The sequence below is a fragment of the Lachnellula hyalina genome (assembly GCF_007821495.1).
Source record: "Lachnellula hyalina strain CBS 185.66 chromosome Unknown contig00166, whole genome shotgun sequence".
Taxonomy (NCBI): domain Eukaryota; kingdom Fungi; phylum Ascomycota; class Leotiomycetes; order Helotiales; family Lachnaceae; genus Lachnellula; species Lachnellula hyalina.
The window spans coordinates 41,923-68,785 of record NW_022157280.1 but is presented as its reverse complement, the minus strand read 5'-3'; the positions used below and the strand labels follow the sequence as shown (position 1 = coordinate 68,785).

Here is a 26,863-nt window from a genome sequence, read left to right as displayed (position 1 = left end):
CGAGTTGCACAGGATAGAAACTTTCTGTCTGTTGGAAGGAAGATGAAGATGAAGATGATCCTGCAAAAATAATCTAGACGAACGATATGGCCGTGCAGTACAGTACAGTACAGTACAGTATGAGCAGTGCTGGCTGGCCGTGCGGTCTCACCATCTGCCCTACGAACTTCAGCCGCTGTCTACTGCATAAAGAAAGGATGTGAGTTGCTGATTGGTCAGTCTAACGTGGGGTCAATGGAGGTGGGGCTCGGAAGTCTCGTGATATTCCCGTGACTCTGACACTATGCGACTCTACTCTACCTCTACCTTACCAAAGGGGAAGCTGCTTCTCCTCTCAAAGTATTATTATTAATTCATACCATCCACATCCATCATCACATCTCACTTTCACTTATAGTCGTACGAGTGGATGTCTTTCTCTCCCCGTTCCCCCATCCTCTTCCTTCTTTCTCCTCATTATTTATGGCAACGGGTTAGGGTCCATTTTCCATTCTCTAACCAGCCACCGCGTGGCATCGCGCCGCTAACCCCTCTTGGTTACAGTCCAGTACCTATTTCCGGGGATTGAAAAGGATTCCCCTTATTGTATCACAACAAATCCTTTCATACAAACGACCCGCCACCAACCCGAATGATGCCACTCACACACACACATCTCGGCCTCTCGACTTTCAAAAGTTTGCAAGATTCGAGTTGGTTCGAGTCGAGATGTTTCTTCCAAGTTGTCTACCAAGCGGACGTGGAGCCAACATCGGCATGAATATCCGCATTCTGCCAAACCCCACCAGGGTAACCGCGTGTCAATGCAATAGAACGCGCGGAAAATGGAAAAAATTATCCCACATCTCGTCTGCCAGTTTGATCCCCATCCCTAAATCCTTACCCGAAACTCGTCGTGGCTGAGGTGACCCAGCCCTAGAGAGCCTGGAGTCTGGCTGGAGAGCCTCAATGCCGCCTCCATGCGCCGACTACGCAATCATTCTCCATCTGGATTCGTGTTGTTCGTCTTGTTGCATGTCTTTGCTCATCTCCCACTCTCTTTCTATTTCCTTTTTTTTTTTTGTTCTTGTTTTCCGATTTCTGTTGTTACCTGTATACTGCTCGCAATCCTTCGTCTACCCTGTTATTATAACCAGGAAGAAGGTCAATTGCTCTCGTCTGCGTATAAACGACAGTCAAGATGAACCAAAGAAGACAAGGTGGGGGAGGAGGTGGAGGAGGTGGCCAACAACAAGGATCTCCCAACCAGCTCACCGTTGCGACCTCTAAACCTGTTACTGCTACAACATATGTCACCTCGACCGCTTATCCAAGTAACCAACCTACCTCTACCACCTCGAGCTCTGCATCATCGACGCCGACAAGCACCGCGAAGGCATCAAACAAAATCCCCGTTGGACCAATAATTGGTGGAACAGTTGGTGGAGTCGCAGTCCTTTCTTTGCTTGCAGTTTTGTTGGCATTATGTCTCCGAGGAAGGAAGAAGAAGAGGAAGGCCCTGGACATGCAAGAGAAACGTTCGACGGCCGAAAGGACAAGCTACGCAGGAGTGAACTCAGCATTCAGCGGTGTTCCTTTCACACACTCACCCATTCAAGGCCACCACGATAGCAATTCTAGCCTACTACCACTGCCACTCTCTACGCCCGGTACAAGTCCTTACTCGCGCGCTGATATGAGAGGGGGAGAATTGAGCCCATACTCGTTAGAGAGACACGGCTCAGAGGCAATTCCGTATCCTCCACCAAGCCAAGGCGGATCGACAAGTCCGTACTTACAGGATAGACATATCGAAGAAAGGAGTCCATCTTCGGTACCTGGAGAATGGCACGGCGGACAGACAAGCCCCTACGCTTTACCCGGCCAAAGGGATAGCCACTTCGAATCAGAACACTTCCTTCAAATGTACGGGGAGAACACTCCAACAGCTAGCCGAGAATCACTAGGTCGTATAGACACAGAACACCAAAATAACATTGTCTCCCCCATTAGCCCCCATGGCCTCCGCCCTACAGCCACAACATTCAACATTTCGCCCCAAACAGCCGAAGAATCCTTTGATGCCCCACCTGGTATCAGCGTCCCAATGTTTTTAACCCCACAAACTACGAGAGACACGATGGGCTTTCCAGTCGACAATGAGAGCATCCGATCACCAGCAGAGCAACCATATCCCAGCTTCCCAGTTGAGCCCATGCCCCTGAGCTTACCAACCCGATCTCAGGACCGCGATATAGAAAGAGATTACCAGAACATCCCCGTCGCATCGCCATCACCGGGTCAACCACTGATAAGCCAAAGTTCCCTGGGTCATCTGATCCGACAGGGAATGACGACGCCAGAACCCAACCTCCTCAAACCAGACCGTATTTTAAGCTCGGAGTTCCAACGCGAGAGTCCTATATTGGGGAATCGTCATCCTGTGCGTATGTATGCGCCGCCGCCTTCAAGTAAATTGCAGCAGAACCTCACGCGAAATGCTAGTCAGAAGACTGTGAGTTCAATGAGCAGTATAGGGCACATGGTTAGTGATGAGGAGTTGGACCGGTTAGGTGTTGGGAGAATATGAGGTTGACGCGAAGGGCATTGTACAAGAATTACTCACGGCGTATATATGGCGGGGTATCAGGATGGGCTGTATTAGATGGTAAAATTCTGGGCGGCGTCACGGATCTGTATGGTCGGGCAGGGTACATAATTCGCGAATACCAGTTTTGTTTTGTTTTGCCATCTCTATTGCATTTCTATTCGACATTCGTCACTTTCCGTTCGTGCATTGAATCCTCTTGAATCGTCTCGGCATTCATTAGGCCGGGGCGAATAACTTTCACTTAATTTTTAGTCAAGTGGATGATAAGTTCGTAGTTGTTCACGACTTGACCTTAGTCAAAAAGTACAGCTCATCTCATCTCATCTCATTTCAAAATTTCATCTAGCACTTTCCATTAACATCTCATTCAACTAAATCGATATGAACATGTCGTGTTGCGGAACAAACAAGCAGTAGTTACCTGATTGAATATCATAAGGATTCCCTTCTCTTCCTTTCCTTTCCTTTCCTTTCCTTTCTTTTCTTCCCCTCGCGCCTATATCTAAACAACTAAACTTAATACTCCTAAAGAAACTTTACTTATCCGATATATAATACTTGTTCCGCTTTTACAACATACAATGCAAATCTAAAGCCAGACGGGTTACGGGTTACGGGTTACGGGTTACGGGTTGCGGGTTACGTACTAGAGGAGATATGAGTGTGGATCGCGCTGCTTCGATGGTATCGGGACTTCCGGATAGCGATGCGATGCTGCAGATGTAGTTGCGGATGCGGATGCCAGGTCCGTCAGGGATTCCGAACCTGCTGCCGACACGCGTCTATCAGCCAGGCTTAAGAGTGTGCTCGGCGTAGACTTCTATTGTAATTACTAGCTATAGAGACATTCGATTAATAAGGATCGAAATAACCAGTATCCTTACATCCTTCCTATATTTTGTAGCTTTATACGAAATGATGCGATCAAGGCTTACCCTTCTAGTTTACCATGTAAATCGTACTATTCAAACTACTGGTATAAAAACATGTTTAGTAGATTTTCTCAAGAGTATAAGGAAATCATAGCTATACTATAGGGAAATAAGAGGTTTGAAGATATTTTATAGTAATTATAACATCTATGTTTTATCGCTAAAGCCTCATACGACTCGAGATCTAAGGGTGAAAAGCACATTAATTCTCACAGGCCATCCATCTAGACAGGATCATCGGTATAAGGCGGTGGTGGCACCTCTTCATCCCCAATTTCGTCCGGGTGGTCCCCTACTCGCACTTCCCCGCCCATCCTCTCGCTCTCCCTCTTCCTCCCCTCCAACTCCACAACCCAAAGCGCAGACCCACAAGCCGTCGTAAGCAGAAAAAACATGGACAACACCGGCACCAACTGCAACACCAACGCCACACTGCCAAACCAAGTATACCGCAACCTCCTGCGCCGAACCTCCGCCTTTCGCTCCTTCTTGTTCAATCCCAGAAGCTTGAAATACCGGTAGTGGTGTAGGGGACCAGCTTTGGCGCCTGTGAGGATGATGAAGGCGGGGGTCCCGATGATGGGGATGAGGTTTAGGGGAGGAGGATGATGAATTGGAGGAGGAGGGTTAGGGAGAAGGGGGAGTAGATGCAGGAGGTTGTAGGGGGGCCGAGGGAATTCACGGGGCTGCGGGGTGGGGATAGCGGGGTTGTGTCTAGGTGGAGGATGCGGGTGGGGGATATGAGGTGGGTGAGGTGGTTGTGGATCAGTGTTGCCTGTTTACAGAGATGTTGTTAGCATATGTACCTTGGGTAAATGTGAACTTGCACTTGAACTTGCGAGGGGTTGGAAAGGGAGGAGAGGAAGAAAACCAACATCAAAAACATCCACCAACGTCTCATCAACCAACAAAGCCTCGAACAGCAACGCAATCACCACCTGCGCCTCGCCGAGCACCAAGAACGCGGCATTGACCCAGGCAGTAGGGCCGTGGAATATCAACAGAAAAGCGGCTTGTGGGAGATATGTGAAGGTGAAGAGGAGGCCTAGGACGACGATTGAGGTTATGGTTAGGGGGATGAGACGGCGGCCGAAGAGTGGGTAGAAATCGCGGTGGGTGAGGAAGAAGTAGATTCCTTTGAAGGGGTAGAGGTAGGATGCAGAGACGATACGACGGAGTGGTTGGAGGGTGGTGGTGCGGTTGGTGGGATTGTTTGTATTTGTTGCATTCGTTGAAGATGGCATTTTCGAGGGTGAAGAGAGTGTGATAGGTTCAGAGGAAATGAAGCTGTTGATGTTAAGGTGATAAGGCGATGGCGTCACTGATCGAGCTCAGATGATTTTCAGGGTTGCTTGCGGATGCTCTAGCCACATTGTAACCTAATCTGCCCTGGAGCGCCACTTTCCTGGGGAGGCAAGCAATGTGGATCTCACTATATTTTGACGACACTTTAACTTCAGTGAAACATGTTTGTTTCTCCTTCTGTGGAATGGAAGCAGCTTCATCTTAGTCCTCATATTGGCCATCACTTTTGAAGATCTTGATGAACTGTGTTTTCCTGAATACGAGTACATGCTTCTCTACGTTGCCTGCTGTTCGTGGTCATCTCGGAATCCTGTAGCCTAATCCTCGACGCGTGCCATTGAAGCATCGTGACAGTCGTGTGTTGAGGCCAGGTTTCCATTCCAGTCTTGAATCTCAGTAACAAATTTCATTTTTCGAATCGAATGCGATCAGTCATTCATACTTTCTCCAACGATGGTGTGCGAAGGGCCTTGAATAGCCGTTGATCGAGCGCTGCTCCTTTCTTGATCTTCCGTGGTACTGGTATAATTTCCTATAGCTTGGAAGCACATGGAGATTGCCCTTGTGTGGGTGAGTAACGTGGGATTATCACACTGTCGTACTACCGTTTCATTGCAAGACCCACGCTGCTTTTGCTAACGTTGGACAGCCAAGTTGTCCTTGGTAGGGCTATAGCTACACGATGTGAGTTCTAAATACTTGAACCACCGTCCGATCAACAGAATCCTAATGGAAGCTGTACGCACCTTGCTCATGCCAAGTTGATGTACACGGATAACGGGAAAGTGCATATGGGACTAGCATTCAACTTACATGCCATGCTATGCCATGCCACGCCATGCCACGCCATGCTCAAATGCATGGTCAGAAGATGTCCTGCGAAGTATATGGGCTCTAATCTCAACAAATGCCACATGAGCTCTCTCGTCCCATGCCGTTGAACTGTCAAATTTCCACGGCCGGGTACCTGTCTTGGGATGAAACGCCGACTTGACGGGAGGACAACACTTCTTTTTCATGCAAGTCCCCGGCTGGTTTGTAGAGCATGCAGGTAGCATTCAAGGGAAGGAAGCCGTCTTTCTGCCTCTATCATTTCTCTCGGGGGGGCGGAATAGCTACGAGCCATCAACGCGATTGATAATAAAAGAGAGGTGGCAGCAAAGGAACAGAAATGGAAGTATTAATTGTCTTCCCTCGCTTTCTAAATTTCCTTCTATCGATCGCCCTTTCGTAGATTGTTCTGCCAAGTCTGTGCCACGCTCTGGACTACAAGTCAAGTGCACCATGACGAAAGGAAGGGGCAAACGACAAATTATCCAGTCCTACGTCCGATCTTTGAAGCAGTGGTCCATTACCTTCCTCTTATGCTCATTCTGCTTCCTCTTCACCGCGTGTTCATAGAAAGGATAAGGGGCGGTGGGTGAATGCAAGACTCGGCTCATCGGCCATTTTTGTCTGTTTACTGTACTCGCGTCAACAAGCAAGCAAACGGAGATTTTCCACTTTTCCTCCCACACATTCAATTTTTCAACTTCCAACTTCCTTCCTTTCAACCAACCTTTTCGTCGCTCGTTGACTGTTTCTTCTACTCTGCATACATTCTTTTGGGATCCTCAGCCGTTGCGACGTCCAGAACATCGTCGACTGCTCCCCTCCAGAGGTCCTCTTCCCCACGGTCTTTACAATCAACTTTGGTTCTATCACGATAAATAGACATTGACATTCAATCCATCATCAAGATGCGCAGCCAAGCCTTGAACACCCTCGCCGGCGTGTGGTGTCTTGCTGCCGTCGCAGCAGCAGCTCCTTCTCCCAAGTAAGTTGACTCGTGCCTCAATCTGATCAATGCTGATATCTTCAAGTCTCGACCCCGCCGATACCTGCGCTCCTAGTATCAGCACCGTCTTCTTGACCGCTACACCCTCCACCTCTACCGTTACAGTGCACGATGTGTCCTCGATCTCCACTGTGTACATTACCGAGCACACTACCGTCCAACTCTCAAACCCAACAAGAACTTTGACGGCCATCAGCACCTTCTACACAACCACAACTGCTTCCGAGACCCACACAAATCCTGTTTCGGATAGCGATCACGGCGCCGCCGTTGCTTCTCCAATCGTTGTCACGGTCACCGAGCACACTGTTGTTACCGCCCCATATGGCCAGGCCTCGTCTTCCCCACGCGTTATCAGCTACTATGTCCAGAATGGCACAACTCAGTACTTGGATGGTCAAACTCCAGACTCCTCCGACTCAACAGTTTACTTGACAGGCGTTGTAACGATCACCGTCGAGCCCATCTACACCGTTCCGAGCACTGTTGTGCCTTCAAGCTCTGTTGAGTCTATCCCTACCGCCCCTGGCATTGTTGTGTCTTCAAGCTCTGTCGAACCAACCACCACTGTGTATTCCCACACAACTATCACAACAAGCGAGGAGACCACCTTGACAGACACCTTTTCTGCTAAGTCTACGTACTCTGCTGGAAGTAGCCTGACTTTCACTGACTTTGGACCTGGAGGATGGAACAAATCTTCGACTGTATCGATTGCTTCTGGGGCTACTGGGACCGTGGGAACAATTCTCGCATCCCAGTCTGGTTTTGGTGTAACCAGCCTATCATCACTCAATTTCGTTCCTAGTTCCAGCTATGACATTTACTCGCCGCACTCGGTGAGCCAATTGACCAGCTTGGCAGCCGAGTCTGGATTCGAGGCAACCCCTACAAGTGTTACCCCTGTTTACACCTCAACGGATGCCGATGCGTCAGCTTCTGCTAACGGTGGTCAAGATACTTCATTCTCTCACTCTGTGGAGGCCTATACCACAAGCAAACCAAGCAGTACAGACGGTGGTTCCTCGGCTGCTGCTTCTTATGGCAACTCGACCATCTCAAGTTCAAGCCCCACAGCAAACGGCTCAGCCTCTAGTGTTTACGCATCTCCAACCTCGGCTTCTTTTTCGACGGTATATACCTCAGCGCCCATTGGACCTAACTCAACCAGCGGCCCCTCAAGCGTTTCCACCGAGAGCAGTGTCGGTGCTGTCCCCACAACCGGTTCGAGCAGTACCACAGTCATTCTTCCGTATTCCGTCTATCATTCTTCTAGCACATTCTCAAGCTCAGCTTCTGCGACTCTGAATGCCACTTCCACAATCGTTTCTTCCCTCTCTCAATCTTCAAGCCAAGTCCCAAGTTCGGTTTCTGAGAGTTCGAATGGTACCTCCTCAGTCGCTTCTTCGGCCGCCCAATCTACTAGTCAAATCTCAAGTTCAGCTTATGAAACTTCGAATGCAACCTCCACCGCTGCTTCTGCCGCTCCGACTGACACCTCCTCATGCGGATTGACTGGTGATTTCACCTTGAACGTAAGTATTTATTTATATCCTCATCCTTGAATTGCTTGCTGACTTTCTCAGTTTGATGACCTGCCTCCACTTACTGTCGGCAAGGGAATTGACCCAAACACTATCCAACCCATGCCGTTATTCAACCCTTACGACAAATTCGACTTCTCCAACGGCTTCCTTGTTGTTCCACCACCAACCGACCCATATCTTCCAGAGTCCGCCCCTCTGCTACTCCAGTTCGTTCCAAATTTCAACATTAGCGGCACTGATGTCAATGGACCCCACGGACCTAATACCAAGGAATTCGGATACTCTGCAGATTTCGCAGGTGGTGATCGTGGCACTACTGGGTGCTTCGACTTCAACTTCTACGGTGCTGCACTTGGCTGTGACTCGAGAGGACCTGACTGCGAGTTCACATTTACCGGTTTCCACAAGGATTCTGCCACCGGCAAGGATGTTCCATTTACCACCCAAGATATCGCTGTGCCAGCTTGTCCCCCCCTTGTCGACTGTGTTCTTACACCAGTCACACTGGACGATACCTTTAGTGATCTGACGAAGATCCGTATGAACGTTACTGTTGCCTCTCAACCTAAGATCTGGTGGATGGACGATGTTCGCTTGGGTTGGTTCGACAATTCTTGCGACAAGGGAAAATGCCGCCAGGAGACTCGTGTTCGCTAAATGTGATGCGCATCGATTTTGACGGAAGATGAAAAGATATGGTTCTTCCAGATCACCATACATTTCCCTCTTCATGTACGAATATACTCTTTCTTTTCTGACATTGGGCGTATTCGCCTTGGAATGATCTTAGCATCGGGTCTCACGAACCTGGTCAATTTTGTACGAGTTTTTTTTTTTTTTAATTGCTCTGACCAGTTGAGATTGCATTTTGCAAGTCGAAGCTGGGCTGGCCTAACTTCACACATGGGGTTATGGCATTACGATATGATGGAAGACATGAAATCATGGCTGATAGTAGTCACGAACCAAAAATTAGAATACAAGAGTGTTTCACTCAAATTCTGGTACCTCAAGTGACGCTCACATATAGGAACGAAACGGATGAATGAATAGAGCGTGGCAAGATAATATCAAGTAATGAGCGCACATTGGATTCCTATTCTATACCTGCAAGTCAGCCAACTTCCCCACTGTAACATTATGCCAATCTACATATTACTAAGGTAGAACCGCCGAAAATATTATGGCGAGTAACTCTATCTTTGTTACTCTCTTGACTATACGCGTTAAGGAAAGAAACAGTAGCTGTTTATAGCTCAATTACTGCTTTATATTCGCAGCAGTTACGAGTGTTGTTTATATAAACTGGTCATGTAATACAGGATTTGCTAATTGCATGTCTCATCGACTGCCAAGGATGTTATAGCAGATTGCCATTAAAGAATCGGAGACCGAAATCTGTTATTCTATAAAAGTGCTACAACAATGGTACTATGGAAGGGACGGTCATGTGAGCTTCCCCTCTTCCTCTTTAAATTAAGCGAATGCGTTCTGCCTTGGCCAAAGTTCAATCAAATGACGGATAATTCCTCCATCCTTTTTGCCCTTACCCCATCCTGACCAACGGAACGTAGATCAGCGAAATTTATTTTCAGTGAAGTTATAGGCTGAACGCTACGACACCTGTATATTATAATTGAAATGTCTGTCCAGGTTTGTTCTCTCAATTCGTGTTTCACTTGAGTACAAATTTCGTCTTCTCATAATGCTCAATCTTCACTCAACCCTCCATGTCCTTGAGGGTATCTTCACCCTCACTCTAGCAATTCTCTCGGGTATCCCTGCTGTTAACGGGGCTGCAAATAACCTCACCCAAATCCCAGACTCCTCATTCAGTCCTAATCCTACGAATGTGGGGTTCTACCTATACGTCCCCTCGACTCTCCAAGCAAAGCCCCCCATTCTAGTCAACCCACACTGGTGCCATGGCTCAGCGCAGGATGCCTTCACTGGCACGCAGCTCGCAACACTGGCCGACACCTATGGCTACATTATGATTTTCCCCGACTCCCCAAACACCGCCGACAAGTGCTGGGACGTGTCCTCAAACCAAACACTTACCCACAATGGCGGTGGGGATTCTCAAGGCATTGTCAGTATGGTCAACTATGTGTTGCAGAATTACAACGCGGATCCCACCCGTGTGTTCTCCATGGGTACATCCTCGGGCGCTATGATGACGAACGTGCTTCTGGGCTCCTACCCGGATGTCTTTGCAGCCGGGAGTGCATGGGCAGGTGTTGCGTTTGGTTGTTTTGCTGGAAATGGCTATGATGTCTGGAGCAATGACTGTGCCACTGGCACAATCATCAAATCCGGCGCGCAATGGGAGGCCATTGTGAAGGCCGCTTATCCCAGTTATACTGGTTTCCGGCCAAAGATGCAGGTCTTTCACGGAACTGCTGATACCACTTTGTATCCGCAGAACTTGGCTGAGGAGATAAAGGAGTGGACTGCCGTGCTAGGCCTTCCGAGCACTCCTGTTCAGACACTCTCGAATTACCCTGATAGCACTTGGACGACTTATATTTACGGGGATACGTTCCACGCAACCAATGCTACTGGTGTGACGCATAACATCCAGACAAATGAGTCTGTGGTAATCGACTGGTTTGACTTGCAGTGTCGGGGAACGGGATGTTATTCCAGACCTGCGTATGACTATCTCTTTTCGACATAATGCGTCCTTGTCAATATGCTGACAAGCACATTCGACTACGTTTTGTTCATTCACGGACCACATACCTGTGTATATATTGAAGATTTCAATGGTTGTACATACCTAGGGCGAGCTTCGGGCGGAAAGCAAATTCGCGTGCTAGCCATGATTGGTATACCTGTTCATTTATAAACACTGAACTTTGAGATTCACATATCTATCCTATTGATTGGTCCTTTTCCCACCTAGTTTCTATTCTCTTTACTGAAATATTATGATGAAAGTTCGTTTCTAGATACCAAAGATACAATTCCACGAGAACATCAGATTAAGCGAAGAAAAGTAATAAGACTTTTCAAAAAGATTTACGAGAAGGACAAGTCAGACAACATCAATGTACCATTCACTTGAGTTGATGCAAAAGAGTTGGCTCTTGAAGATGTCTCACTTGAGGACCTTGAAACCATAATGAACAGACCGTTTGATGAACTTGCATCTTATGGCAATATGGAACGGTGGGAGTGTTTGAATAGTTAAAGTCATCCATCGTCAAAATAAAAGTTCTTAAGAAAGCGGCTAAGAGAGCACTCATATAGGTCAAGTACAAAGGAATTAATTTTGAGCTCCAGAAATGTTATATTATCTTGCTACCAGACTCCACTTTGAATAACTTTTCTCCACTCTACTAGCGCCATTACAAACAGCATTATAACTCCGCATTCATTCAACTTAAACGCAGACCAATGGGCAACTGTCAAACTCGCATTCGGTCGCACATACGGTTGGGCATTGCTTGGTAACCGTAATCGCAGTTCCGTCGGCATTACAAACTCCCTTTAAGATGTTAGCTTTCAAGTTCGAACAACGCTGTAACAGTGCTAGCAGAAACCCTACTTTGCAGTTTGGTGGGAAGCCATCGGTATGAGGCTGGCAGACTTGGCAATAGGATTGTCCTGGATTGCAAGTCGTCTGGCGGACTTCGAGGACCGTAGGATTGTTTGGAAGAGCAGAGACGGTCATGGTGCTGATGAGGCCAAAGGCAACGGTGACGAGGGTAGAGAACTGCATTTTGAGATAGATACTGGAAGTACTTGGGTGAGAAGATTATGGTATGGAATTTTCGAGTAGTGATGTGAGTTTGGTAGAGAAGTTTCTGAGGAGCCTATGTATGGGCTTTAAATACGCACCTGAACACGAGTGGCAATTTCGTCAACTGGGTTAACTAAGCTGATGATAGAAAAGAGAATATGAAACGGCAACATATTGATTGCCTAACACCGCATCCTTAGCTGAAGCTTACTCCTATACGACTTTGGATACTTCATGGCCAATAATGCCAATGTAGTACAGTGTTGTGGCTTAAGCGACACGTATAGCTGATGCCAATGCTGATGCTTATGAGAGGCGCAATGCTTACAGCTCAAGTCGTGTTACGGGTGCGGGTCGCTCATACAAACCTCATTGAAGCATATCACGACAGGCCACTTTCGCAGCTCGTGTTGGTGAGAAATTTAAATGACCGGATATGTAGTGTACCCGTGCGAGAGCTGGGTCTTTTGAACTTCGGCACTCCCGGAGAGATGATTAACTCCTATATTGTTTGACGGTATTCTATATTAAATCTTATATTGACTTCTAGGGTTAAAGCTTTATTCTTCAAGACGTTTTGATAAGCCCTATCGTTCATTAAATCCGAGCCTTGTTCGTGGGGTTCAATATCTGATTATGGAGCCAATATCGCCTCAGGATTAGACTTCCCCTTTTGTTGATGTTAATTATCTTTAGTGTCACATTACCCTACTACCGGGTCCTAGAGAAGGATTCCATTGCAGCGAATTATCCGCTGTAGGTGAAACTACTATATTAGGACGGACCCTGAAGTTATAGCCGCCATTCGCTAATTTTCAGGTACCTTTTACTGTAATCAGGTACTAGGATTTAACAGGGGGCACAGTGGATCACCATGCAGAGAATATCCTAACGAACTTGGCATGTTGACATATAAAGAAGACTTTCAAGCCTCTTCTCCACCTTCTACTGACTGGGCAGCGCGATAATGCATTCGCGATTTTCCCATACAACAGTAGCTACGACGAGGTCTAACATGTGACTACCATGAATGAACGATCAAAGTAGACTTCGATTAAATTTCCAATCGACCCAAATCAATATTTCTATCGTAATGCAACCTCCCCACGGCGGAACATGTCGTCCAATGGCAGGGAAAAGCTTCTAGGGCACATTGGGAAGCGGTAACACCTTCCATTTTGATCCATCCGGCGTCTTCCTACGAATCAACGGCCGTTCCAAATGTGCGCAGAAACTGTGGCTGCACGTCTAACACCCAGCCCAAGCTGCTGGTACACTAATCAACGGTTTCCCGCTCACACCTACCTACCTTACTCTTCCATTCTTTTCTTGTGGCGTATCTTATCGAGCGTTTCCGCCTACGATGTTGAGAGCTTCAAAGTCGAGGAACAACTAATATCTTCCAAGTCGTTGAGATTCATAACATTTTATTATTGGTGTTGAACATACACATAGCACATGCACTTTGGGCGAAGTGCATGTTTGACGGGAATATGGATGTGGTGTGGGTGAAAAGCTTGGCCCGCTTTGTGCACCGTGCCGTTGATCGCAATTCTGTACTTTTTTTAATTTAGTTTGACGACACCCATGTAGCTTCACGAGATGTACTCATTACTACCCAATATTCGGTCTGTATCGTGAAATTCCACGGTCTTGCATTGCGATTTCCCCCTTGTTCGTGTCGGCTACAGGTGTGCTTCGGTTCAGACCGAATATTACAATATTACATCCCGCGCCGTCCCGGCCGGCTCCCGACACAAGTCTCAATTTTCTCGACTCTTTAGCCAAGCGCGGTTATTCCTATATGTCGGTTCATATCTCCTTTGTTGATACCAAATCTCTAATATTGTATTTACCCTAGAACAAGTATGGTGTGATCAACTGCATCGGCTCGAACCCTTTGGATTGGCACCTCTCACATCACTTTGAGGACCTATAGTCGTCCCTATATACTTCGAACTAGCATCTAAGATCCGTATCGGAACTTGGTACCACCCTGGGTGGAAGCCGAGTTCACCGAAAAACTGTCTCTGTCGAGAGAGTGCTACAACCCGGTGGGCGGGGAGTTGATCCGATTCGAGCTTGAGCATCGAGCACGTCGAATTCGTTATCGTTGTGTAACTTCCCCAATTCTTATTTCTCCTCATTCTTGAAAGCGCTTGCGGGAGCTCTTTTTTCACTTCTTCCAAAGTGCAGTACTCTGATTGATACTTACAATGGCGTCTCAAGATGAGAAAAGTCCTGTTGCGACAACCTCCACGAGCTCAGCTACAGGAGGAAAAAGTCATCAGTTTCATGAGATGGCCACAATTCAAGATGACGATGAGCGATTGCTCGCTCAGATTGGCTATAATCAGGTTTGAATCTCTAGTGCAGTTCCTGCATCTTCATATTGACGCAGTTGTAGGATATGAGCCGGCATTTCAACCAATGGTCCATTCTATCATACGCTGTCTCCGTGCTTGGTGTTTTAGGATCCGTTCCTGCTACGTACGGGACTCCCCTCAGCCTCGGTGGCCCGGCAGCTGCTGTATGGGCATGGTTCATTGGGTCAATAATGGCTTCATTTACATCAGCGTCAGGTATATAAGCCACATTTTCAAAAGCGAGACAAGTCTGATATTCAAGCTTCACAGTTTCCGAACTCGTTTCCGCTTACCCAACTGCTGGTGGCATGTACTTTGTGACCAAAAGCGTCGTCCCTCCTGAGCATGCAGCGTTGTGGGCCTGGGTTATTGGATGGCTTAATCTTTTAGGACAAGGAGCTGGAGTTGCTAGTGTCTCTTACACTATAAGCCAAATGATTTTCGCTGGGGCAAGCATGAACTCAAAATACGACAGCGTGATGGGAGCATACGCTTATACACCGTACAAGATCTCACTATCTATTCAACTTCTCATCACATTGCTAACCTCAATCAGAACCCCGCTACAAATCGTCCTCTTAACTATAGTATTTTTGGTCTTCTTTGGAGTGATTTGCTCCCTGACAACCAAAAAGCTGCATGAAATCGAGCTCTGGTTCGGACCCATCAATATTCTCGGTTCACTTGCCATCTGTATCGCACTTCTCGCTCTCACCCCCGACAAACAGAACGCGAAATGGGTCTTTGGGCATTTTATCGATGGTTCTGGTTGGGGAACCGGCTTCTCATTTCTCCTCAGCTTCCTCTCCGTGGCATGGGTCATGACCGACTACGACAGCACAACTCACATGTCGGAGGAAACCCATGATGCAGCCACTCGAGGCCCGAGAGCAATCAGATGGTCTGTCACTATTACGGGCATTGTCGGGTGGCTCATGACAATCACGTTTTGCTTCTGTATCGACGATCTAGATGCCGTGGTGAAAAGTCCGACTGGACTTCCCGCTGCGCAGATCTTCTTGAACGCGGGCGGCAGGAAGGGTGGCACAGCGATGTGGTTCTTCGTGATACTCGTCCAGGCCTTTACTGGCGCCTCTGCTATGATGGCTATGACCCGGATGACCTATGCCTTTGCCCGCGATGGAGCCATTCCGTTTTCCCGGTATTTACTCCTGTTCGCTGTGTTTATAATATTGCCTAACTTGACTATCATAGCTTCTTTTCCAAAATCAATCAACATACCAGGACTCCTGTCAACGCAGTCTGGCTTTGCGTCGGCTTTTGTAGCTGCATGACACTCATTGGCATCGGATCCACATTAACTATAGTCGCCATCTTCAACATCACTGCGCCGGCCCTTGACTTTTCGTACGCGCTCGTGATATTAGCACGCAATATCTACGCCAACCGTATTCAATTCGTCCCCGGTCCGTATCAACTTGGTTTGTGGCAGAAGCCCATTAATGCCATTACATGCACTTGGGTGTTTTTCATTAGCATTGTTCTACTGTTCCCCACAATTAGACCAATTACGGCGTTGAATATGAACTATGCGTCCGCCGTGGCGGCTTTCATTGCTGTGTTCAGTTTGGGATGGTGGTTTGCTGGTGCGAGGAGGTAGGTGTCCCATCCATTCAAAGAGGAGCATACTAAAGATTGTAGGACGTATACTGGTCCTAGGACAAAAGAGTTACTTATTCAAGTCAACAATGAAGAAGGAAGTGCAGGTGAGGAGGGGGTGGAGGAAGACAATGTGTCTTCTTGAATACGTGGGAATTCATATGGGTATTATGAGAAGCAAGGCTCGAGACTTGCGCGAGAAAATTCAAGGAATCGGTATTGTCTGTCTAGACATCTCACAGTATTAAGGTCATACAAGCAGATCATGAGTAAGTAGCAAACAAGCTACTCGTACTTGTGTTTTAATTGGCGCGCTCTCGACCAGCATATTTTACAAGATATTTATATAACCGTTAGGTGTATACCAGATGGGCACTAGTGTGCATGGCTCAGCCTCCAATTTCTTTCGACAAATCGGTCTATTAGCCAGCTGTATCTAAGGTAGTATTAAAGGATCCCACTCGCTTAGCCCCTGACGCATGCCCAACAACCTCTCGAGCCTCTGTCTTGCTTGTTTTTCACAGTTCTTCAAATACGAATTGTAGAATGGTAGTAAACATTGGAGCCTTACATACGTAGCACGTTCTCTCAACTAATAACATACATTTATCTTCCTTTGCGTCTCGAATCTTCAATAAAAGATTAAAATGGCGATGCTTGCAGAAAAGATAGGCAGGATGCCAGGGCCCAGGAAGCCTTTCAGAATCCGAATTAGTCCGTTTTGGGGCTCTGCTGGGTGGGGGTCGCCGCATTTGTTAACAACAGCCATTGGCAACCCCTGAAAGCCTGTGCCTTTGCGGCGCTGTAATACAGGGGGGTTTAGCACTTGATAAGGTGCGAGCGATGTGATTTCAAACTCTCAGACTGCAACTGCGTCCCTCCGTAACTTCACCGCAAGCACTTGTAGCGGCTCAAATATGACTTCCTCAACCATCGCCCAGACAGCCTCGACAATACCAGCACTGACGACAACCTTTACACCAGAGCCATCATGCTTCACAGACCTTTATTACAGCACTCTGCTCTACTCATTCGGTGAGGGTTCCTCTGTGACAACCGAGCTTCACGACTTTGTGGCCATGGGCCCTCCACAGACCGGCAACGCACCATCTTGCTATCCTCCTGGCTGGGACTCCACTGCATAGTGGTACTCCCCGGGCCTTTGTCCAAGCGGCTACGTTGTAGCATCAACGAGTCTCAACATCGTCGGCCCAGTGACAGAAACGCAAGGCTTATGCTGGTAAGAAGACTGCACTACACTACACTACACTACAACCTCGAAGCAGTTCCAAAGGAGCACAGTTAACTCTCCGCAGCCCCACCGCCACTGGCGGCCCATATGTCAAAGCAAACGTAAGTGCCGATTCCTGGGCCTCGCAGCTCCACGTCACGGACCCGTGCACCTCGAACCTCAGGGGAGAAACAACAGTGGATGTCATCACGGTTACATCTGGCTCGACGATCAGGGCGCCTACGGTATTAGAAGTCGGGCTGAATGCATACGGCGTCTCGATACGATGGCAATCGACGGATTTTCAACCAGCCACACCTACGAGCAGCATTCCAGGCTCTTCATCCTCGTCGACGCCCACTCAAAGCGCCGCTCCACAACCTTCAAAGTCCTCTCTTTCGAGTGGCGCAAAGGCAGGCATAGCAGTGGGCGTTATACTGCTCGCGTTGTTTGCCATTGTGGCTGGCTGGCTCTTCGTTAGACGGAAGCGCGCCAATGTAGCAGCTTCTACCGCCTCTCAATTTAGTCTTAATTTTGGGTTCGGAATTGGGAAATCAGAGTTAGCGGCAACGGAAAGCGTGCCGATGTTACCGGTAGAGGCTGGCGGTCGCGAGATTATAGAGGCTGCTGAAGGAGGGGTTGTAAAAGAAAGGGATAAGCCAGGGCATGCACACGAATTATTAGCGTAGAGGCAGGCTACTTGCGTGATGGCAAATGATAGATAATACTAAGAATAAAATAATACCAAAAGTTTACGAATTATTAGTCACTGAAATTGGCCTTCCAGTCGTTCTGTTGTCAACAGGTGTTTGTACAATTCGTCGGACATCTCATCAAGCACTTAGTTGGGAAACGCACCCCCTTTCTCAGTAATGTATGCCAAGCACTTACCGAGAAAGCATACAACTTTCAGGGGCCGGGTCCCCCATAGCTTTTCTTAGTAAAGTTTACTTTATTAGGTGATTGATTACTTGTACTCAGCTTTGCGTGAACGATATGGCCTGGTAAGCGGGCAGGCTGTGAAAGGCCCGTCGGCTTACCTAGACACTTAGCTTAGATGAAAGCGGCGGATACTTTGTATCAATAGCCTAAAACTATTATATGGAGTATCCCCATTCAGAAGCACCCCCATCCAAATGCTCCCCAACCATACTAGGTCATAACGACGTTAATTATATCACATTCCGAGGAACCTCCCTGTTCAACAGTACCGAAACGCCATTTGCCATCCCTCCTTTTCAATGCCCGACCCAATTTTATACTACAATCCCGCTAAACATCCAGCATAGACCGAATCTGTTGCGGTTGCGCACCAAGAGTAACACTACTATTCGAGCTATTACTGCGGTCACTAGACCCTGTTCTCGTCTCGTTTCTCGTACTGGAGACTGGTCGCGCACTAGATCCAGGAGTGCGTCCTCTCCCAGTCAGCGGTGCATCAGTAAACCGCTCTTGAGTCTCCTCGTTTGTTGAATTGGGAAATAGCAAGTTGGCAGTTGCACGGATAGACTCGATATTTTCAGGTGGTCTATGATCGTCGTTCTTCTTGCTTGCTGGCATATTACCCATTTCAATACCCCGCTCTAGATTCTTCGTCGTTGCTCTCCCACCCCCTATCTCTGACACATTTCGCGCAATTCGGTCGTGGATATTAAGAGCGCGGTTTTCGCCGTGCAGTCGTGACCACCAGTGTGGCTTCTTCGTGATACCGATTTCCTGGTCTGCTTCGATACCGCGGACACGACGTTGTCGGAGGAGCTCACGGTCTTCGTTGGGATCGAAATAACCTGCTATTTCATAGACCACAAAGATGAGGGCTATGGGTGCCCAGCCTAGGCCGAACATTATGGCGAGGTTCGTGTTATAGTTGAGTGGGGATACGGAGAAGTCGAATGCACATGCGGCTTCGTATCCAATCATTAACAGAGAGAGTGGAAGTGTGAAGAGAAACTTGATAGGTATGTATCTGACAATTCCGAACATTCGGTTGAATACTCCGCGATTCCGGGGTTTGTAATGTTTGATGGAGTGGTGGAGGGAGAAGACCGTGGTGAGCCAGCCACCAAAGAGGAGAAATGCCGCGACTTTGAATCGGGCATCAGTAGCAACAGGTTCTGCTTGTAGCCGCGCTTGATCGGGATCTCGTTGTCGTTCAATAGCAGACCAAGGCCGTGGAACTATCATGAAGAAATTCTATTATCGAGGTCAGTCTCACCCTTGGACAATCTCGGGGAATATACCAGCCAAGCACAAAAGTAGAACACCAACGGCAAAAAGAACTCTACTTTACTTCGCCGGTCGTCTTGCCTAAGTAAAAAGGGATTCGGATCAATCATTTGTCTTTCCTGCCAGCTACCCCAATGCCGCACGCTCTCCCATACAATACACATTGTAGTCGGCAACATCAGAAACCAGAAGAAGTTCGATAAGACGATTGGCAATTCCGGTAGATAGTATCGATCCACATCCACACCCGTGATACTACTTATAATCGCAAAAGCTGCGACTACCAGCATCCAATACCACTGCCATCTTCTTCCGACTGCCCGGAACCGTTTTTCTGTTGGTAGAAACAGCCTCCCATGTTTCCTCAGATTGATGAATGTAAACATAAGGCTCAGGGCAAATATACATGCAAATCCCAGCCCGACTTTTGATCGTATCTGCAACGGTTCGATTGGGGAATAGCATGATGTGCTATTGAGAAATGTGCCGTTCTGGAGGAGGTGCGGAGTGTAGGGTTCGAAAAGGAGGAAGCATAGGGAGCCATTTGAAAACGTGCCATTCGAGTAGTAGGTGTAGTTCCAATGCTTCAAAGTCGTGAGGTTCCAATGGATGCCTCCAATGAGGGTATCGGTGGTGTTGTCGCCCTGGGGGAATGCGAGAAGATCGCGGACGTTGATGAGGCCCATGTTGACGGAGGTAGCGGAGAGATGGAACCACAGACGGAGCTGCCCCTACTGATGCATACCCGGACCAGAATGTTGCGCTCTTGCTTTTCTAGAAGATTTCATGGGAGAGGGAGATGTTGTACGTGGAGTAAGTGTGGGGAAGAGCTCCAACATGCGGCTTGTATAAATAGATGAGCCGCCGCTAAATTTTCGATACTGTAAGCCATCCCGCAAGCTCCGGGGGGGCAGAAATAACTTTATATCTCTTATTTATTCTTATTTACTTGAAAGCCAGCCATACTTGGTAATAAGTATCAATTCAGATGACGAGGGATAAATAAACTCTGGATCTGATATTATAAGGAAATAATATTTCTAAAATCCCTCTACCTGTACGAATCCAATGCAAAGGAAATCATAGCCATGCCCATGCATGCCATTCCAGCCACACCCGATAAGAACAACAGACCGGTAAGTGATCCATGCGCGCAGCCTCTCTGAAGAAAGCAACACCTCAAGGGTCCAAAACAACAGCTTCAAGAACCGTCCATATCCGAGATCAAGCATCCTCTCTAGGTTTAACCCATTGATGCTCAATGGCAAGACCTGAACACCGTCTCAGCCCACCACCATGACCACGGAAGAAGAGGATACGTCTTACATAGACTACGAAACCTTCCTCTCCCCCTCCTTCTCCCCCTCGGCATTCGCAAACTCCCTAGTCCTCACTACCAACAACCCCACCGACACTCCACTCGACCTCTTGACACCCCTTTCAAGAGTACTCTTCGACGCCCAGGAGATAAATACCCATATTGACACCCTCACCACCAAAAGCGCACTTCCTCTCCTCACACATACACAAGAACAAACAGCATCGAGCGCGCGAATAGTACAAGAGATAGACTCGCAGGTGGCGAGCTTGAATGATGGATATAAGAGACTGGAGAAGGAGGTTCTGGTGCGGTACGAGACAGCTGAGGAGGTGAAGGCTGTGGCCTCAAGATTATGGGAAACGGTGCGATTGGGGCGGTCAGTAGGACGATGTCTGCAACTAGGACGACAATTGGAGATTCAGCTTGCTGAAGTAGCAGGGACAGGAAACCCAGTCAAGACACAAGGGCAAAAGGAGGATCACAGAGCCCTAGTAAGATGCTCGAATACATTACTCAGTCTACGCGAACTATTTTACAAGAATGGACCAGGAGAAGAAGGACATGGCATGGAACGGGTGGAAGTAATACGGACATTACAAAACACAACCATAACCCCCGCCGAACGAGTAGTGCTCTCGAAATCCCAACAAATCATCCGGGAGTTCTCCATGAGCAATCTCTCAACCGGCACAAACACAACAACATACGCCCAAACAGCCGACACCAAATCGCGCACCACGTCCGCGCTACTCTCCCTCTACCTCTTATCCCCTGTCCCCGATGCCTCCATGACGAGTAGTAAGAAACTGGAGAAATGGGAGCCGGAATTACTGGTACAATCGTTGCAAGATTACCTCCGCACAGCTCTCACCTCCTCGCTCGCATCCCTCTCCCGCGCCCTAGCCACGCTCCCCACCCTCGACCGCACACTCCTCGAGATCTCTGCGCGCTGCCAAAACATCCTCGCCTTATCCTCCCTTCTATCTACCACCGTCCCACCAACGCATCCCCTTCTTCCATCTCTTCCTCCGCCACCCAACTTCCTACAACCCTTGTTAACGAGTCTGGAGACCGGGTCACTAGCGAGTTATTTCTGGAGAACGTTAGCAGGGGGGTTGAGCACGAAGGTTATGGAGATTATGAATAGAGGTGGTGTTAGCGCGCGGACGTTGAAGAGTAATCGGAATGGGGTTAGGGATGCGATTAGGGAGTGTGTGGTTAGGGGGAGTCAGGCGCCGAGTGGATTGGCGGAGAAGGAAAGGAGGGGTATAGAAGGGAACTGGGAGAGGGAGGTTGCGGTTATGGTTGGGAGTGTTGTGGGTAGCTTGGGGAGATGATTCAAAATATGGAAATACAACTACTTGGACCTCTCACGTCTGATGCGTTTTTCAGTGTCTCCAAATTACCCCTGAATTCTACCCCGCTTCTGAATAGTGTTCCCCGCAGTGGTAGGAAGGGTTCTTGAAATAGTAAACCTGCTCTTCTTATTTTGAATATGGGAAGGGAGTCATACAAAAGGGGCGTTATATTAAAGGCTACTAAGACCAGGAGATATTATACAAGAGGGGAGAAACCTATACCACTTCTCTGGGAAAGCAAGATCATCACTTTCGCTCTGCCGGCCATTGATAATCAGGCATCGATAGTTTCGTCTCGCCAAACCCTAGCATTGAAGCTCCAGCCATCGCCAATCTATCCAGCCTCATCCCCGTCACGAAACCCAAAAGCGCATTTCTGATCCTAATACCCGTCTGCGTCTGCGGGTTGAAATACTGCATCGCCTTATCCCCACCCTGCGACTCCTTTACGAACGGCGCCATGAGCCCTTCATACCGCTGCAAAGCCGATGTGACATCGCCAGGATGATTCAACAGCTCCCCAGCAAGCACGTAGCCGCCAATGATGGCCAAACTGGTGCCGAAACCAGGCGTCGCATAGCCGGCATCGCCCAGCAGGACCACGCGGCCACTTTGTAACTTGGGTGCTCTGATCTGCCCGAACAGCGAGCAGTAGAAGTCATCGCTCTCGCGCATGTCACGCAACACCTCGGGAGCCACCCAGCCCGCGTCGCCGAACATCTCTTCCATAAGCGTCATGTAGCTATCGTTGCCCTCGCGAAAAGCTCTGTTGAGTCTCTCCTTCGTCTCGACATCTGCACTCGTCGTCACGTTCATGAGATTGCCTCTCGTGCGCCCATCAGGATCGTTATCAGGACGCAGGAAAACCACGCGTCCACCCGTCGCGTTATACCATTTCGCCAGACGGCTGCCCTGGAGCATGTCGCTCTTGATGGTGAAGTACGCTATATGAACGCCCTCGTCGTAGACTTGCTCCTGCGGTTTGCTATCCAGCATCATACCGCGGATCCTCGAGCCAAAACCATCAGCCGCCACGAGGAAATCGTACGTTTTCACCTCCTTACTCCTTGCAAACGTGACCACGACGCCGTCATCACGCTGCTCGAAACTATCAACCGATTCATCAAAGATGAGTTTTACTCGTGTTTCGATCGGGTCCATGAAAATCTTCGCGAGCGCGCCGCGGTAGATCTCGAATTCCGATGTGATGCTCTGGACGTCTGACCGACCGCTCGCTCGCAGCGTTGCCGCGGCCCTGCCCTGCGCGTCTACGAGTTGCACGCCCTCTTCCTTTGTGCTCTGGGTGCGGATCTCCTGTTCGGCGCCCATCCATTTAATGATATCTACGGCTGTGCTGCGTATATCGACGCTGGCACCTGTCAGGCGGAGTGAGGGGTCGCGTTCTACTATGGTGATGGTGGCGTCTGGGTAGGCACGGAGAAGCCAGAATGCGAAGACACTGCCTGCGATTCCGGAACCTGAGATGAGGATGTTGGGGCTTGACATTGGCGGTGATGGTTACTGAATAGTCTTGAAGTGCCTGGATGGTCTTGAAGTGCCTCTTCTGATACACCTTGGTGCCGTCATTGTGGCAGCGGGCTCTGCCTTATTAGTATTTATATCATGGATGCAACGCCATGACTCAAAGACGGATCAATGAAGCTTATGCCTTATGTCCCGTTGGGCGGAGAGTTCTATAGCCCCGAAAGCTTCACAAATGCAGAGAAGGGAGGTAAGGAGTTCAAAAGCGGGTTTTATCTAACAGTCCGAAGGCACGTGCAATTCCTTATTCGGGCCTAAAGTAGCGAGCTGCATATTGGATGAGTAATGACTTCCATTCTGACTGCTTGGTAAAATCGATACTTCTCTTTGTAGATTCTTATTACCGCAGGTGATCCATGTAAGCTATAGCTAAAATGAAGTTCGAGTACTTTCATCACGTGATTGTCATACATTACTTACTGAGGTAGGTAATATCAAGATTGAAGTTGGCTTATATGAATTTCCAACAGTTTAACATCCAGGTTGGAATATATTAGGTATTTCGAGATGTCCTGGTTTTAATATGATGGATGGGTATAATTCTTTAGTCCCAACGCACCACTCAGACTTCGATATATTCAGATCGTTGCGACTGGCAACTGGTTAATACAATATGGCACTTCATTCCGTCAAAGGAAGATCCATTTCAAGTACCCACGGCACCCTTTTCCAGCTTTCCATCGTCACCCATAAGCGCAGTATTGACAAGCAGTGTTTCCATCCCCTCATTCCTCTCCACAATTTCAATCAGCTGCACACCATTAGCATCTCTCACTTGCACCCCTTTCTCTCCCTTGACCCCATCATCAATCCCGTCGTCATCTGCAGGCAAAGGCTCCCTTTCTTCTTCCCACAAGATGCGGGATACACCACAGCTATCATGCACGTGTCCAAACGCATGAACTCTCGGCCTTATCCTCCTCAGCGCCCGGAATAGATGTGGACATCCAACGCTGTCCCCATTTCTCGTCTTGTCCAACTGGTATTTTGCAGGTCCATGCGTCATCATAATGTCTACTTTCGTATCATCTGGGATTTCAGTCCTTGCTGTCGAGGCATTCACCCCGTATGAAATTCCCGTTCCAACGGGATTATATATATCCTGATCAGTCTCATATCCGAACGCCCAATCTGCACCCCGCATTGGGATGGGAGTAGCAGAACTTGCGTATATTCTCAGCACTCCCCCGTTCTCCAGTACAAGCTCATGAGTTCCCGTCTCCAGGAGTTTGATACCGGCTGTCTCCTTCCCATTCCATATCGCCCTCGCTTCGGAAGGAATATGAGCGCCTTCTGGCTTGCAGTTTGCAAACCAGTATTTTTCGTCTAAGCTGAGGTCATGGTTTCCTGGGATAACAAGTTTCAAAGGGGCTCTGATGGATGACAGTAGAGCAATAGTTTTGCGATAGGAATCCAATTCTCCGCCCTGTGATAGATCGCCACAGTGAAGAACGAGATCTACGGGTTCGGTTATTTTTTCCGGGAGAGCTTCCGCGCCGTGTGTGTCTGATAAAATGAGAATACGGGCCTTGACGCTGAATTGTGGCGGCGGTGAGATTTCGCAGTGTCGTTTCACTTTAGGTCCTTGATTAAGGGTAGAGCTGTCGTCAAAATTTCGTTTTAGTGGACTTGAATTGAAAACTAGACCCTTCGGCGCCTTTTGTGGTCTTCTGATGCTGGTCATTTTGGATTTGAGGCGGCTTTTTATTATGATGTATTACTTCATGTTTTTTGGTGGTGATCGTTGAGATGATGAAGAAGCTAGAGGTTTGTGCGAGTCGGGATTAAACTATAATCTAAGCTATGAAATAACTTCCTTGTGACTCACTGAAGTCCTACTAATCTAATTTGGGGCCCAGGACCCCTATTCTCTCTCGCTAAATCAATAGGTGGTCGTCCACGTGACTTGCGGTTTACGAAAAGTGATTTTCAAAGATATTGACTGAGAGAAAAGTAGGCTACTAAACCCCTCGCATTTGATGATTTGGTTGAAACTAAAAATGGTAGGGACCATGCATTAGTTGCTATGGAAGTGATGCAACTCCTCCATGGACTAAGAAACGATGAGAGCGATGGATATAATTTCGTTGTCAGCTAGAAAAGCTGCGAGGTAAGATAAGTAGATAATTCATGAACAAGTAATATGAGAAGCTGATTTTGCTGGCTTTTAGATCTGATGACTTTTGAAAGGCAAAAGAAGATAGAGATTTGCTAAACGTGAATTGAAAAATGATACACGACAGTATAGCGCTTGCGAGTTCCGGAACCATGTATATGACAATGAATGTCCCGAAACTACATATGTCTTATTTCTTAAAGGTGAGAAGTCCACTTTGTGTAATACAGAATAAATCAAATCTTCGAACAGGAATCCTTCAGGTGAGCATCTTTGATATATGATCATGGTATTGTAGATCTAGTAGTATGTGTAAACAAGAGGCTTTTATACCCAAACACCATACGCGCTCTTCGATCCACTCCGTAGAATCTTATATATTTCTCGCAAGGCGGCTTTCTTACACCCCAAGCATGATCTGCGACCTTGGAGGCTCATACTATTGTGAGCCTGTCTGCCTTGTCAAACCTGTACCCAAGCCTCGCACATTATGTTGGAATGGGTTCATTCTAATTTTAACCATGACACCTAATTCGAAATATAATCTTATCAAGCAGCGAAATCAAACGAAGGTGAATCTGGACTTGACAGCAAGTCGACTAGTAAGTGAACAAACGCTCGAACAAATGACCACTAAGCCCTATGCAAGAATAAGAATCCGAAACTGACACTCACTGGTCATTAGAACTCATATTCAAGATCTAAAGTCCATCTTCCTTGTAAAAACCTACATGAAGAAGAAAAAGTAATATGTTTTCCTATCTGCATTGGAGTAAAATATTGCACAAGCAGAAGACATCTTTATACCCATATAATCCGTTCATCCATTCATCCTTCCACCCCCTAAAATACGACCTCAAGGCCACAATTCACATTCCATCTAACCTTAACATGCTAAACCTGCAAAACTCCTCCATATATCCACGTCCTTTCCTTCCCATAAAATGAAGAAAAAACAATGAATCAAAACCAGTACACAGTGGATTTCCGTTTGCAGCCGCCGCTCGGCTCCCCTCTTAGTTGTTAACTTTGCAGCAAATCTCTTGGCACTCTCGGTATCCCCATTGCAACCAAAGTTGTGTTCATTAATAAAGTTCTCTTACATGGTTTCGAAGCTTTGCTTT

General features: G+C 47.8%; 7 protein-coding genes across 7 annotated transcripts; 3 read left to right on the top strand and 4 right to left on the bottom strand.

The window, feature by feature from the left end:
• Positions 1-3,746: 3,746 nt before the first annotated feature.
• Positions 3,747-4,766, bottom strand: LHYA1_G007857 (uncharacterized protein; the record flags this gene model as incomplete). The annotated part of the gene is made up of 2 exons (XM_031152782.1): positions 3,747-4,297; positions 4,346-4,766. 2 exons carry the CDS (start codon positions 4,764-4,766, stop codon positions 3,747-3,749), a joined length of 972 nt encoding a protein of 323 aa, XP_031002483.1.
• Positions 4,767-9,916: 5,150 nt separating this feature from the next.
• axeA (Acetylxylan esterase A) lies at positions 9,917-10,891 on the top strand (the record flags this gene model as incomplete). Its single annotated transcript, XM_031152781.1, has 1 exon — positions 9,917-10,891. The coding sequence occupies one exon, from the start codon at positions 9,917-9,919 to the stop codon at positions 10,889-10,891; it is 975 nt and encodes a 324-aa protein (XP_031002482.1).
• Positions 10,892-14,175: 3,284 nt separating this feature from the next.
• On the top strand, positions 14,176-16,090 carry LHYA1_G007855 (putative amino-acid permease; the record flags this gene model as incomplete). The annotated part of the gene is made up of 5 exons (XM_031152780.1): positions 14,176-14,316; positions 14,367-14,541; positions 14,596-15,487; positions 15,541-15,942; positions 15,988-16,090. 5 exons carry the CDS (start codon positions 14,176-14,178, stop codon positions 16,088-16,090), a joined length of 1,713 nt encoding a protein of 570 aa, XP_031002485.1.
• Positions 16,091-18,448: 2,358 nt separating this feature from the next.
• On the bottom strand, positions 18,449-20,088 carry LHYA1_G007854 (Uncharacterized protein; the record flags this gene model as incomplete). The annotated part of the gene is made up of 2 exons (XM_031152779.1): positions 18,449-19,353; positions 19,392-20,088. The coding sequence occupies 2 exons, from the start codon at positions 20,086-20,088 to the stop codon at positions 18,449-18,451; spliced, it is 1,602 nt and encodes a 533-aa protein (XP_031002484.1).
• A 610-nt stretch (positions 20,089-20,698) lies between these two features.
• COG5 (Conserved oligomeric Golgi complex subunit) lies at positions 20,699-22,060 on the top strand (the record flags this gene model as incomplete). Its single annotated transcript, XM_031152778.1, has 1 exon — positions 20,699-22,060. One exon carries the CDS (start codon positions 20,699-20,701, stop codon positions 22,058-22,060), a length of 1,362 nt encoding a protein of 453 aa, XP_031002479.1.
• A 267-nt stretch (positions 22,061-22,327) lies between these two features.
• Positions 22,328-23,587, bottom strand: LHYA1_G007852 (Uncharacterized protein; the record flags this gene model as incomplete). The annotated part of the gene is made up of 1 exon (XM_031152777.1): positions 22,328-23,587. One exon carries the CDS (start codon positions 23,585-23,587, stop codon positions 22,328-22,330), a length of 1,260 nt encoding a protein of 419 aa, XP_031002478.1.
• A 682-nt stretch (positions 23,588-24,269) lies between these two features.
• Positions 24,270-25,307, bottom strand: rglC_1 (putative rhamnogalacturonate lyase C; the record flags this gene model as incomplete). The annotated part of the gene is made up of 1 exon (XM_031152776.1): positions 24,270-25,307. One exon carries the CDS (start codon positions 25,305-25,307, stop codon positions 24,270-24,272), a length of 1,038 nt encoding a protein of 345 aa, XP_031002481.1.
• Positions 25,308-26,863: the final 1,556 nt, after the last annotated feature.